Source organism: Carcharodon carcharias, chromosome 4, assembly GCF_017639515.1.
Source record: "Carcharodon carcharias isolate sCarCar2 chromosome 4, sCarCar2.pri, whole genome shotgun sequence".
In the NCBI taxonomy this organism is placed as follows: domain Eukaryota; kingdom Metazoa; phylum Chordata; class Chondrichthyes; order Lamniformes; family Lamnidae; genus Carcharodon; species Carcharodon carcharias.
In genome coordinates, this window is record NC_054470.1 from 96,623,223 (window position 1) to 96,638,175 (window position 14,953).

The 14,953-nt window shown below is 39.7% G+C and overlaps 1 protein-coding gene across 6 annotated transcripts in view; it reads right to left on the bottom strand.

Annotated features, from left to right (window-relative positions):
- Positions 1-14,953, bottom strand: part of LOC121276875 (lysine-specific demethylase 4C-like) — a 458,082-nt gene that overhangs the window by 435,724 nt on the left and 7,405 nt on the right. For 3 of the 6 annotated variants that reach the window (XM_041185474.1, XM_041185477.1, XM_041185472.1), the window contains exons 1-2: positions 13,629-14,117; positions 4,023-4,192 (exon numbers count right to left, since the gene is read on the bottom strand). In XM_041185474.1, the coding sequence (XP_041041408.1) occupies positions 4,023-4,166 (144 nt within the window). In that variant the 5' untranslated portion in view covers positions 4,167-4,192; positions 13,629-14,117. Of the gene's footprint in view, positions 1-4,022; positions 4,193-13,628; positions 14,120-14,953 lie in introns of those variants that run through there. The other 3 variants (XM_041185473.1, XM_041185475.1, XM_041185476.1) reach the window with 2 other exon arrangements.

Below are 14,953 nucleotides of genomic sequence, written 5' to 3' on the forward strand. Positions count from 1 at the left end.
CAGACTGGATGACAGGTTGGCAGAACACCATCACTCTGTCTGTAAGCCAGACTGAGGCCTTCTTGTCACTTGCCATTTCAACACACCACCCTGCTCTCACGCCCACATGGCCGTCCTTGGCCTGCTGCAATGTTCCAGTGAAGCTCAACGCAAACTGGAGGAACAGCACCTCATCTTCCGATTAGGCACTTTACAGCCTTCCGGACTTAACATTGAGTTCAACAACTTCAGATCATAAACTCTCTCCATCCTCACAACTTTTTGATCCCCCTTTTTTCAAATATTTATTTCTTAATTTTTATGTATATATTTTTTCCCACCGATTGCTATTATTATTTTTAAAATCTATTTCCATTCATTGTTTTATCCCCACCTTGTAGCCTATTTCGATCTTTTCTCCCACACCGTCCCTTCCCTCCCACCCCACCCTCACTAGGGCCAACTGCCACTTGCTCATCCTGCTTTCTATTCTTAATGTCACCATTAGTGCCTCCTTTAGCCAGTATCACCACTACCAACATGCCTTCGACCTTGTGTTTATGACATCTTTTGCAATCTCTCCTTTGCCTCCACCTATCACTGGCCTTCTATCCAGCTTCACCTGTCCCAACCCACTTAAACAGTATATATTTCACCACATTTTTACTTCTCTTTAGTTCTGAAGAAGAGTCATACAGATTCGAAACGTTAACTCTGTCTTCCTCTTCACAGATGCTGTCAAACCTGCTGAGTTTTTCCAGCATTTTTTGTTTCGGATTTCCAGCATCTGCATTAGTTTGCTTTTATCTTAACAGACTATTGGGCTTTACTATAAAAATAACAGGAGCTGATATACCTTGCTCACATTTCAACTCATGGTGACTCAGTATGCAAATTCCTGGTTTATGATCCAGTAAGTCTCAGCATACATAAATTTGCACTTCTGAGTATTATCCTTCTGAAATGTGTCTGTCCATACATTCCCTTGCAGTGAGAATTGGCTCCAAAATTAGTGGCACATTACAAATTGAGAGTCTGCATATACTCTTGGGAAGGAATTTAATTTTATCGAATAAGTCCAGATTAACATCTTAACTACTTTCTGATTGACCCATGTGTATTGTATGCATTTCAGACATGCAGCATTTGCAAACTATAATTCAAATTAGACCTATTTAGAACCAATTTTTAAAATACAGTTTTTAGCAATTTAAGCAACTTAATCTCAAACATTAAACGATTTTTCTTTCTATGTTTTGTTTCAAAATGCCTTACTCAACTAACCCAAGCCAAAACCAGCAATCTCCCAAAAGGGAACAAGATCAAATACGTGGCTATTTTTGCATGCCTCCTGTAAGGCAGAGAGGAATGCCAATGACAGCAGTCTGGCAGCACACTGCCATATCTAAAGGATTCTATAACCTCAACAAGGGGAGAAAAACTAGGGGTCGGAAGTAGGTCAGAAGAAAGTGCTAACCAAGAAAAATCTTAATTTTAAATGAATAGAGGCATAGTATAGTATAGTTGAATAAAATAATATACATCTGTTTCTTCGTAAACGTCCTGATGATTTTTGGGGAAAATTCAAAAGACACTGAAAAAAGTGGATAAATGATAAAGACATTTAGTGAATCGCATTTAGTGAATTTAATTCCTCCCCTGTCTGAGCTAGCTGACTGCATTTAAGACACCAGTAGAAAGCTGTAAAGGAACAATGGGCTGCCTTTAAAGAGGAGATGGTTCAGGTACAGTCGAATGGGGGAAAAGATTGGGAAACCAAAACCAGAGCTTCCCAGGTGACAAAGGAGATAGAGAGTAAAGTGAAGCAGAGAAAAGGTTGTGCATGGCAGACCTCAGGTTGACAATTCAAGTGAGAGCCATGCTGAATGTACAAACTTCAGAGCAGAAATAAAAGTGGAAATAAAAGAGCCAAAGAGAGAGAATGTGAGAAGAGCCTAGCAGCTAACATAAAAGGGAATCCAAAAGGCTTCTACAGACACATAAATAATAAAGAAGTAAAAGAAATGGAGCTAATTAGAGAACAAAACAGGGATCTATGTATGGAGGCAGAGGGCTTGACTAAGGTACTATATGAGCACTGTGCACAGCAAGAAAGAAGGTGTCACCTAAGTCATCATGAAAGAGGAGCTAGCTGGATGGGCTAAAATTTGTTAAGGAGGAGTTATTAGAAAGGCTGGCTGTATTTAAAGTTGACAAGTCACCAGGGCCCAAGGTCAAGCGAAGTTAGGATGGAAATTGGGAAGGCACTGACTATAATCTTCCAATTCTCCTTAGACATGGGGTGATGCCACTGGTGAATTGCAAATGTTAGACCCTTGTTCAAAAAAAGTGTAAGGATAAATCCAGCAACTACAGGTCAGTCGGTTTAACTTCGATGGTGGGAAAACTTTTAGAGCTGTTAATCTGGAACAAAGCCAACAGCCACCTGGACAAGTGTGAATTAAGGTAAATTAGCATGGATTTGTTAAAAGGCAAATTGTGTCTAACTAACTTGATTGAGATTTTGATGAGGTGTGTTGTGAGTGTTGATGAGGATAATGTGATTGATGTAGTTTACATGGACTTCAAAACGCATTTGATAAAGTATCACGAACTAGACTTGCCAACAAAAAGAAGTTCGTGGAGTAAAAGGGATGGTGGCAGCATTAGCTGAGAGGCAGAGAGGCAGGAAAGAAAGACTATTGGTGAACAGCTGTTTTTCAGACTGGAGGAAAATATAGAATCATAGAATGCTTACAGCTGAGGAGGCCATTTGTGTCCGTGTCTGCTCATTACAAGAGCAATTCATTTAGCCTTTTCCCTGTGACATTGCATTTTTTTTTCTCTCCCAATTCTTATCCAATTCCCTTTTGAAAGCCACAATCAAATCTAACTCCACCACTCTCAGGCAGTGCATTCCATATCCGAACCACTCTAAGTAAAAATTTTCTTCCTCATTTCACTGTTGCTTCTTTTGCCAATCATCTTAAGGTCATCTCCTCTGGTTCCTGTATGAACTGGGGTTCCCTAGGGGTCAGTACTAGGACCATTGCTTTTTTTGACATACATTAATGACCAAGACAAGGCATAATTTCAAGATTTGCAGTTGACAAAATTTGGAGTTATTGTAAACTGAGAGGAAGATAGTTTAACTTCAAAAGTACATAGACAGCCTGGTGAAATGGTCAGACACATGGCAGATGAAATTTAATACAGGGAAGTGTGAAGTGACGCATTTGGTAAGAAGAACATGGAGAGGCAATATAAAATAAAGGGTACATTTCTAAGGGGGAGTGCAGGAACACAGGCCTGCTGTATATATACACAAATCATTGAAGGTAGCAAAGCAGGTTGAAAAGGTGGTTAAAAGAGCATACAGGATCCTGGGCCTTATAAAGAAAGGCATGGAGTACATAAGCAAGGATAGTATGATGAACACTTTAGAAAACATTAGTTCAGCCTCAACTGGAGTACTGTGCCTAATTCTGGGCACTGCACTTTAGGAAGGATATAAAGGCTTTAGAAAAAGTGCAAAAAAAATTACAAGAACGGTTCCAGGGATGAGTGACTTCAGTTATTTAGATAGATGGGAGAAACTGGGATTGTTCTCCTCAAAGAAGTTTGATTGAGATTTGATTTGATTGAGGTTTTCAAAATTGAGAGAGAAACTGTTCCCATTGGCAGAAGCGTCAAGAGCTAAAGGATGCAGATTTAAGATGATTGGCAAAAGAATCAATGGTGACATGAGGAAAAAATTATTTTATGCAATGAATAGTTAGGATTTGGAATGTGCTGCCCGAGAATGCCGTGGTTTTCGACGGGAATTGGATAATCTCCTGAAGAGAAAAAAATTGCAGGACTACAGAGAAAAAATGGCGGATTGGAACGAACTGAGATGCTCTTGCCAAGAGCCAGCACAGGTATGACAGGCGAACTGGTCATCATCTGCTCTGTAACAATTCTATAATTACACAAATGATAGACTGTTCAACCTGAATCCAATACCAAACTTCTGTTTACACAAATGGTAATTTATTTCTTACCTTTGCGAGGCCAGCCCTATGTGCACCCTGAGATTCCATGTATGCAATGTACTTAGAAAAATTCTTGAACTCTTCCATTGTAGGCCGGAAAGTCATGATTTTACATATAGATTTTGATGAAGACCCTGATTCCTCTGTAGCCATGATGGCAGAAACATGTATTCTTCCACCTAAAATAAAAATAATTTTCTTTACTATTTAACAGAATACATCAGAAACAGGTCATTCCCTATACTAGATTGAGCATTTAGTCATTTGCCCCACAGTTCTGGATCACGATTTTGATAAATATTATAATTTATACTTGCAGGACACACACACTTGTTTGACTGGCAATGAGGGATACTACATTTCAGTTTCCGTTGATGTAGCAAAAGCCCCAATCATGAGGACAGCAATTTGCCAGCCTACCTTCACTGAGGGAGAAAACAGTTGTTAAAAAGTTAACTTTGTCTTGTTTCGACATCATTTCAACTGCTGTGAAAAGGGGGATAAGAAAACAAATTTTGAACAGTGCTTTTATTAACATGAAACAAGCCTCAATATATTTCCCCAAGGTCTCTGGTGATTATGGGGAGATGGTGGCGTAGTGGTAATGTCACTCGACTAGTAATGCAGAGATCCAGGCATGGGTTCAAATCCCACCACAGCAGCTGGTGGAATTTAAATTTAAATTTAAAAAGCTAGTCACAGTAATGGTGACCATGACATTACCATTGACTGTTATAAAAACCTATCTTTAGGAAAGGAAATCTGCCATCCTTCCCAGTCTACATGTGACTTCAGACTCACAGCAACACGTCTTACCTGCTCCTCTGAAAAAGCCCAGCAAGCCACTCAGTTCAAGGACCTTTACAAATGTGCATCAAATGCTGTCCTTGCCAGAAATGCCCACCTCCCATGAAAGGATAAAGAAAACAAATAATCAAGGGGATTGTTCACCTGAGGAAACATACATGACATAGACCTTCCCACAGAGGCCTATGGATCTCCCAGTCACAGCATATAACTTCCGTGTAAAATAACAGATCATCTGTCACTACTACCCTATCCAGAAGAGTATTTCAGGAATTTATCATTCTGCACAAAATGCCTCCCGACAATTGTTCTGAATGTCCACTTTGCCCGTCTGCACTCCTACAGTCAGGGTTTAGTTTAAAATGGTGCTCGAGATTAACCTTTTTGTTCCACTTAATACTTCATTTACCTCAATAAAGTTCCCTCTCATTCCCCTCGTTCCTTTCAATGTGAGGAGTCCAAGGTGTTTTCAACTTTTCTACATTACTCAGTACTCTAACATAAAAGATCAGCCATGTGATGCTTTTCTGTACCACTCTGAGGACTTGCATATATTACTGGTGTCTCTAGCTCAGAAGTAACATTCCCGTCTGAGTTAGATGGTGGTGGATTCAAGTCCCACTCCAGAGATTTAAACACAAAATTTAGGCTGGCGATCTAGTGCTATGGGAGTGCTACACTGTTGGGGGTGCCACCTTTCAGGTGAGGCAATAAACTTTGGCCCTGTATGCGCTCTCAAATGGGCATAAAAGATCTCATTGCATTATTTTGTCAAGAAGCAGGGAGTTATCCCTGGCATCCTGACGAATGTTTGTCCTTCAACATTACCAAACAAAAGCAGATTATTTAGTCATTATCACACTGCTGTTAGCTGTGAGCCAATTGCTGCCATGTTTTCAACATTATAACAGCAATTTAATTTCAAAAAAGCTCTTTGGGTGACCTAAGGCCATGAAAAGCATTACATAGGTGCAAGTCATTTTGGTGACCAGAACTCAACACGGTAGGCAAAGTACTGCTGGACTAGAGCATTAAACAGCTTCAACATGACAGCTCACACTTGCACTCAAACTGATGTTGCTATAATCAGCGACGTGTTGACTGTGGTTCTGCAAATATTGAACGTGGTCACTGATGTGAAGATCAATGGCCCGGATTTTGTGGTCAGCAGTGAAGGAACACATTCACTGTTAACCTCAGAAGAAAGCTGTCGACAACGATCTGCCATCTTCATGACATCGACTTTACCTTTTCCAATGTTAATTTGAATCTGGTGTCAGGCCAAGGGGTGTCCAGAAACAGTGATGTCAGCAAGCAGGCTTAGCTGCCAACTAACCACATTGAAGAACTCTCACAGGCAGCAAGCCTAGAAGTTAAATGCACAATTATCCTCCACTTTTTATAAATTTTACACATAGCAAAATAAAGATTGGGGCATAAACATTAGAAGCTGAAATATCAAACTGTAGGAAAACTGTTACATTAAAAATGATGGGAATTACCATAATGGATACATTTGGTAATGCACAAACATAAAAATTAGTTTTCCAGGACCAGAGAGGTTCTTCAGCAAAAGTTATGACTGAGTAGGCTGTTAAAAACCCAGTTATACCTCATTAATAAAAGGGGATTTAACAGCAATGTCACAGTGTTAAAGAGGAAGTTCTTGTTAGTTCAGTGATTTCTAAAAATTGCTGTCTGCGAATGCTTCAACAGCACACCCCATTGAGGAGCAGGGGATCACTGACAGCAACTTGCAGACTGCTACGTTTAATTGCACAAGTGCAGATGCAAGTAGTTGCTGTCAGTTTCATAAGCAACAAAGAAGACACTGACAATTTCGCTGACAATTATAAAGTCCTGAGAGTCAACATGAGAGTGCCAATAAATACGAGATCTCAAGATTGGGGAAAATAGTCAAAATGACTAACTTCAATAAGACTGTGCTGCAGATGTCTTCAAGAGAGAATATTTCAAAATAATTTAGTATAATAACTATAGTATATTAATTATTTTCTAGTTCCTCAATTTCAACCTCATTTGTGCCCCTAAAGGGATTTTGGTTATTCAATAAACCTAATGTTCTTCTCTTATTTTTACTAAACAAAAAACAGAATACTGAGGATGGTGGAAATCTGAAATGAAAACAGAAAATGCTAGAAATACTCAGCAGTTATAGCAGCATTTGTGGAGAGAAACAGGGCTAACGTCTGAGACCTTTCACCGGAACTCTTGATGAAAACTCTGATGAGTTCTGATGAAAAGTCACAGGTTTGAAATGTTAAACTTTGTTTCTTTCCACAGATGCTGCCAAGAATTTCCAGCATTTTCTATTTTCACTCCTGTTTGTACTATTGCACTTGATTTTTAAGTGTTATCCTTATTGCTTGTTCCCTCTTTGCTCCTCGGCCACTATTTCGGGAGGTCCTTGTATTTTTTTCCAATGACTTGCAATGGCTTGTATCACCTCTCTCCTACAGGTTTCATTCTGTTTGTTTATTCCTCCAAACGTATTATAAATTGACTTGTTACTCTATTTAATGATTACATTTGTTCAGTTTGTGTTCATTAGTCCTTGGTATGTACTTTTTCTGCATATGCAGTAGTACGTGCTTAAACATATTCAATTTGCCTTCAACAGAACATTTTTCCAAGTACTGGTGCACTCAATTTGTTTAAGCTTTTCAAATAATGGCTTTATTTTGAGTTTTTAAACTTGTACATCTAAAGTATTGGTTTATTCCAGATCCATGTCAAATTTCATCACGTTATGGTCACTGTCAATAGGCCATCCCTCAGAATCGAGGATGACTCGCTTCCCACTCCAGTTGGATGGGTTCTGAGATGGCTGGTAAGTCCAATGGGTGATCTGCAGGCTCTGCCACATGCGGGGCAGGTTGTGCTTGAAGGGTTGGGAAGATGATTTTTGTGGAGGTTTGCACACTTTCCCTGACACTTCGACTTCACCTGCCTGTTCCCAACGAACTGCTCGGTGCCTTCCCAAATGAACCTTCTACATTTTGGGCTGTCATTTGGAAGAGGTTCCACAATTATCCCCATCATCAAGGATGGTGGAGTCCAGTGCATCAGTGCAAAAGATAAGGCTGAAGCACTTGCTACAACCTTCAGCCAGAAGTGCCGAGTGGATGATCCATCTCAGCCTCCTTCGGAGGTCTCCAGCATCACAGATGTCAGTCTTCAGCCAATTTGATTCACTCCATGTGATATCAAGAAATGGCTGAAGATACTGGATACTGCAAAGGCTATGGGCCCTGACAATATTCCGGCAATAATACTGAAGATGTGCGCTCCAGAACTTGCCACACCCCTAACCAAGCTGTTTCAGTGCAGCTACAACACTGGCATCTACCCAGCTATGTGGAAAATTGCCCACTATGTCCTGAACACACACAGCAGGATAAATCCAGACCGGCCACTTACCGCCCCATCAGTCTACTCTTGATCAGCAGTAAAATAATGGAAGGGTCATGAACAATGCTATAAAGTGGCACTTGCTTAGCAATAACCTGCTCACTGACGCCCAGTTTGGGTTCTGCCAACGCCACTCAGCTCCTGATCCCATTACAGCCTTGGTTCAAACATGGACAAAAGAGCTGGAATCCCGAGGTGAGATGAGAGTGACTGCCCTTGACATCAAGACCGCACTTGACCGAGTGGCATCAAGGAGCCCTAGCAAAACTGGAGTCATTGGGAATCAAGGGGAAAGCTCTCTGCTGGTTGGAGTCATACCGAGCACAAAGGAAGATGGTTGTGGTTGTTGGAGGTCAGTCATCTCAGCTCCAGGACATCACTGCAGGAGTTCCTCAGCGTAGTATCCTTGGCCCAACCATCTTCAGCTGCTTCATAAATGACCTTCCTTCCATTTTAAGGTGAGAAGTGGGGACGTTTGCTAATGATTGCACAATGTTCAGCACCATTTGCGACTCCTCAGGTACTGAAGCAGACCATGTCCAAGTACAGCAAGACCTGGACAATGTCCAGGCTTGGGCTAACAAGTGGCAAGTAACATCCGCACCACACAAGTGTCAGGCAATGACCATCTCCAAGCAAGAAAGAATCTAAGCATCACCCCTTGATGTTTAGAGGCATTACCATCACTGAATCTACCAGTAACAGCATCCGCAAGGTTATCATTGACCAGAAACTAAACTGGACGAGCCATAAAAATACTGTGGTTAAAAGAGCAGGTCAGAGGTTAGGAATCCTGCAACAAGTAACTCAAATCCTGACTCCCCAAAGCCTGTCCACTATCTACAAGACACAAGTCAGAAGTATGATGGAATACTCTCCACTTGCCAAGATGAGTGCAGCTCCCACAACACTCAAGAAGCTTGACACCGTCCAGGAAAAAGCTGTCCGCTTGATTGGCACCACATTCACAAGCATTCAGTCCCTCCACCATCAACGCACAGTGGCAGCAGTGTGTACCATCTACAAGATGCACTGCAGGGATTCACCAAGGCTCCTTCGACAGCACCTTCCAAACCCGCAACCACTTCCATCTAGAAGGACAAGGACAACAGACGCATGGGAACACCACCACCTGCAAGTTCTCTTCCAAGTCACTCACCATCCTGATTTGGATATATATAGTTGATCCTTCACTGTCACTGGGTCAAAATCCTGAAATTCCCTTGCTAACAGCACTGTGGATGTACCTACACCACATGGACCACAGCGGTTCAAGAAGGCAGCTCACCACTACCTTCTCAACGGCAACTAGGGATAGGCACGAAATGCTGGCCTGACGTGAATGAATTTTTTAAAAATCATACGCCAGGGACTCCCATGAGGCAGCAAGGGTGTTTACTTCTTTGGGAGTGTTTCAAGGGCATCTCTTAAGTGTTCCTGCTGTCCTCCTGGAAGTCTTCTGCCACAGCGAGTTCAAAGTAGATCAGTTGCCACAGGTATCATGATTTCCATTCCAAAAAATGACCTAGCCACTTGCCATTACCAGATCAAAGTGCATGTAACCAGTCAGGAAGGAACATAGGTTATATTTACTAGTTCAATTCCCCAGCATATATTCAATTGGTTAACATCCATCAGTAGAAGGATTTGTGTTAATATATATTGTATCATCCCCTGCACAAGTATCCAGTTAGAAGCAATAAATATGTAAGGTTGTACAACTTTAACACAGTATTCAAGCTTGAAGTCATAGTTTATGGAATTCAGATGATATTACAGGCATACAAAGTAAAGTGGAAACTGTTGTTCCCTCTAACTGTTAAGAATTAATTAAGGCTGATGCTAAAATAAAATAAATACTTCTGCCCAATCAAGAACCCAAAAACAGCATTTGTTCTGCAAATGAGTCAAAAATGAGAATGGTTCTTTCCCTCATGGCTCATTCAGTAAATAAGCTATGCCTTACTAATCAAAACAATTCCATATTCAACCCATGGTCTATGCAGAGATGGCTAAACTTAGGCAGGAAATTGGTCTATGCTCAGTTAGTTGAATTAGGAGGAACAGCACAAATCAGCATCTTCAAAAGAATCAAGATAAAAGTCCAAAGAATACTTCTCTCTTTAGGAGTTTCATACATGGTAATTGTCCTCATGTCCCAGCATTCAAAGAGAACATAGTTTCACTTCAGTCTATTAATGTTTGACTGAAATTTTAACATGTACATTTTTTTAAAAAAGCAATTTCTGAAAAAGGAATAAACATAAAGGCAAAGATGTAAGTTTTCAGTTAAATGTTGATAGATTCGACCACATGTGGGCAAGAGGAGAGACCAAACGTAAACTGGGCGACCGCTTTGCAGAACACCTGCGGTCTGTCCGCAAGAATGACCCAAACCTCCCTCTCGCTTGCCATTTCAACACTCCACCCTGCTCTCTTGCCCACATGTCTGTCCTTGGCTTGCTGCATTGTTCCAGTGAAGCCCAACATAAACTGGAGGAACAACACCTCATCTTCCGACTAGGCACTTTACAGCCTTCCTGACTGAATATTGAATTCAGCAACTTTAGGTCTTGACCTCCCCCCTCCATCCCCACCCCCCTTTCTGTTTCTTCCCCCTTCCTTTTGTTTTTTTTCCAATAAATTATATAGATTTTTCTTTTTCCCACCTACTTCCATTATTTTTAAATATTTTTAAATCTTTTATGCTCCCCCCACCCCCACTAGAGCTATATCTTGAGTGCCCTACCATCCATTCTTAATTAACACATTCGTTTAGATAATATCACCAACTTCGACACCTATGTGTTCTTTTGTTCTGCTGTGACATCTTTTGATGATCTGCTTCTATCACTGCTTTTGCCAACAACCACACCACCCACCTCCACTTCTCTACCCCCACCCAACCCCACCCCCCCACCACCTTAAACCAGCTTATATTTCACCCCTTCCTGGGATTCACCTAGTTCTGTCGAAGGGTCATGAGGACTCGAAACGTCAACTCTTTTCTTCTCCGCCGATGCTGCCAGACCTGCTGAGTTTTTCCAGGTAATTCTGTTTTTGTTTTTTCAAATAAGGCTGGAAGATTCACCGAGCTTGAACTAGAAGGAGAATCTTTAGGAAAAACCCTCACCATGAAAGACACTTCTGGGAAAGGAAAAGAACAGAAGTAAACCCATTGGGAGCTAAGAATCATTTTGACTGGTGTCGGGAGAATTGAATGTCTACTTAAAGGACAGTGTGAAGTATAACCACGGAGCAGGAGATTTCTGGTTGTTTTGAATGTTAAAAGGGAAAAGTTCTGTTCTGAGGTTTAAAGTATAAGTTGCCGACTGATATAGTGTTTAGTCAATGTAACTTTTAGTTTGTTATAGGAAAAGTCTTAAAATACAAAATCTTGTCTAGCCATCGGTTACAGCTATTCACTGGAAGTTTGAATTTTTTTTTTAAATCATTGGTCTCTATAGGGATAACAACAGGAATAGGCTATTACACCCTTGAGCCTATTCCACAATTCAATGAGATTATGAGTGGTCTCCATATACCCACTCGTTTCCCAATTCCTTCATTCTCTTGAAAAAACATAAATCTGTCAGTCTCAGATTTTAAATTTGCAATTGATCAGGCATCATTGATCAAGACAGTTCCAAACTTTTTACCACCCTTTACATGTACAGTGTTTCCTAATTTAACTCCTGAAAGGTCTGGCTCTAATTTTTAGACTCCCCAACCAGTGGAACAGTTTCTCTCTGTCTACTTCATCTGTTCCCCTTAACACCTAAATGTGGAATAATGACAAAAGTCATTTTAAGAAGTATTTTAGATCTCCATGACATGTTTCATAATGAATCAGACAACATGCTGTTTCCGAACAAAGTGATTGCAATGCCAAAATCAGAGCCACAAATTTACAGTGAGAATAAGTTCAATTTCATTGTTATCAAGTAGCACTCTGGGATTGTGAAACAGTGATTTTGGTATTGAACTGGCATTTGTGTTCATTACACAATGAAAACTGTCAATGTGCGATTTTTATATATGGCCCTTTACATAATTGTCTAATGTTTATTCCCTCTTTTTAAAGATAAGATTGCACTGCAAGAAAGTACATAAGTATACCATGAATAGATCAAAAAAAGTCCCATTTTAACACTGGAATTCTAATTAGAATGGTTTACATAGCACAAGCCAGGGACAAGAAATAAGAGTTTCTGGGCAGGATATAGACACCACAGACGAGATTTTTGATTCATGCTCTGTTATGACACAGCAGTTGGTAAAGGCCAAATTGTTTAAATCCCAGGGGGAAACCTGAACAACTGTCATAACCTATATTTTCAATTGGTATGTTTGAGATGCAGCTCTGAATTCAGGAATAAAACCACCAAGCCTCAAGAGGTTTTTATATAAAACTAAATTAAATATTTATTAATGTAACAAATTTAAACACAAACACATGTCTACAAATTACTACCATAACAACTTTTAAACAAATTTCCAATTTAATCACTCCCAGGTAAATCTTCACCAAGGCAATAATAACCCACAGGCTTAAAACAGACACCAGGCAAAGCACATTTGACCTTACAAATTCAAAATGATGTTCCTTTCAATGTGCAGACAATGTTGTTGGCTTACAGGCTGATTAGATCTTACATGCCTCTTACCTGCACACACAAAACTCCTTTAAGTTTATACCTAGCTTCCCCTTTGAATGTAAATTTTCCATTGTATTATTAGGTTTTTATAATATTACCTCTCCTAACTATTATCCTTCCATTCCACCACAATTTTATTGGTAATATTAACACATTGTCTGGTGTCTCCCAACTAGGTGCAAGATTTTACCCATTCTTTTGAACGGTTTATTCAATTGCACTTTACCTTTGCTCCTTAGTTATCTAATTAACATCTCAAAACTACTATACATCAAAGCACCTAGACTAGCTGGCTTTAATCCAATTAAGCCACACACAAACACATAAACACAAAGATAGATATAGACCCTACTACAATTCCAATTTAAAAATAATTTCCAATAACATTATACACATTAATCTCTTCATGACATCTCCCTCCCCAGCAAAAAATGAACTGTCATCATTTTTAAAGATGGCTTCATTTTTAATAACCCATCTCACACCATCTCCTATACTTATTATATTTTTACATTACCAGATGCAGCATTACCATAACAATATATATACACACAAGTCCTTGGTATCAACAGAAATCACACCAGTTCAGTGCCCAGGTATTTATTAAAATATCCAATTTTCCCTTTAAGCTTCAAACTCTTGAGAACACATCTGCAAAAGATCTCTGCCAGCAACATGTATAATCCATACATTAAATGATTGTAATAATAGACTCCACCTGAAAAGTCTTGCTATTTTCTCTCGAAATTTGTCCAAAAACTTCAAAGGATTGTGGTCTGTATAAATAATTGTTTCTGATGAATTGTCTGCAACATATATTTCAAAATGCTGCAATGCTAACAACAAACCCAAGGTCTCTTTTCGATTGTTGAATATCTTCTCTGTTGTACATTCAGCTTCCGTGAAAAATATCCTATCGGCTTTTCAATTCCAGCATCATCATCTTGTAACAGTACAGCCTCAATGCTTATATCACTCACACCAACGGCCAATTTAAACTGCTTGGCACAATTGGGTACTGCCAAAACTAGTGTCGTGGTTAATACAGTTTTCAAACTATCAAATGAGTTCTGACACTCCAGCGTCCATTGAAACTTCTTGTTCTTTGTTACTCAGTCAGTGGAGCAACAACACTGTTAAAATTTGGTACACACATAAGCCACACACATAGACACAGATCCTACTACAATTCCAATTTAAAAATAATTTCCAGTAACATTACAGACATTAATCTCCTCATGACTTCGCCAAAAGATTGAATTCTCTTTCAGTGGAAAACACTAAATGAAACCTGTTCCAATAGGGTTATCTCATCACCACAGATTCTAAAAGCTAATTGTCAACACGTTAGCAGAGAATTTTCGCACTCTTAAAAATATGTTTGGCAAGATCCATGAAGTAGTAATGGCACTGGACATAAAAGCAAAACTGTAAATTCAAAGTAATGGCAGACAAATTTATAAACAAAGCGAGTGTAATAAAATTCTTCCCAACACTGAAAACATAGAATATTGTCCAGCAATTAAAAAGTGGCCAATGTAATCTGTTAAAATCAAACATTTAATAGAAAACATGTGTTTCAGCCTCAAATTCAAGAGCGAGAATCAGCATGCATTAGCATGGTGCACCACGTCAGTACACTATCACAGCAGTCACACTTAAGTCCCAAACAGCCAGCCCGAGAACAGCTGGTAAACTGTTTTTGACTGATAACTGAAAGCATGATGAGTGCGTGCTAATGCATGCATGGGCAATGTAACGGAACTTACAATAGAAAACAAAAATGAACAAATGTTACATGAGATATATTCCTCTATCATGCAATAACATTTAATGTCTCCCACATCAAATAGATCAAAGTCAGGAGGATGGAGACATAGTTGCAAAGGTGAAGGAATGAACCAAGGTAATTCTCTGCATGTTGCTTCAATTTGCAATTCCGCACAATGGGAAAATGGAGTTAGGGAACTCAATGTGAGAAACTGCAGACATGAATCTGCATTTACCATTCCATAATGCATAACATACTGCCGTTTTCCTGAT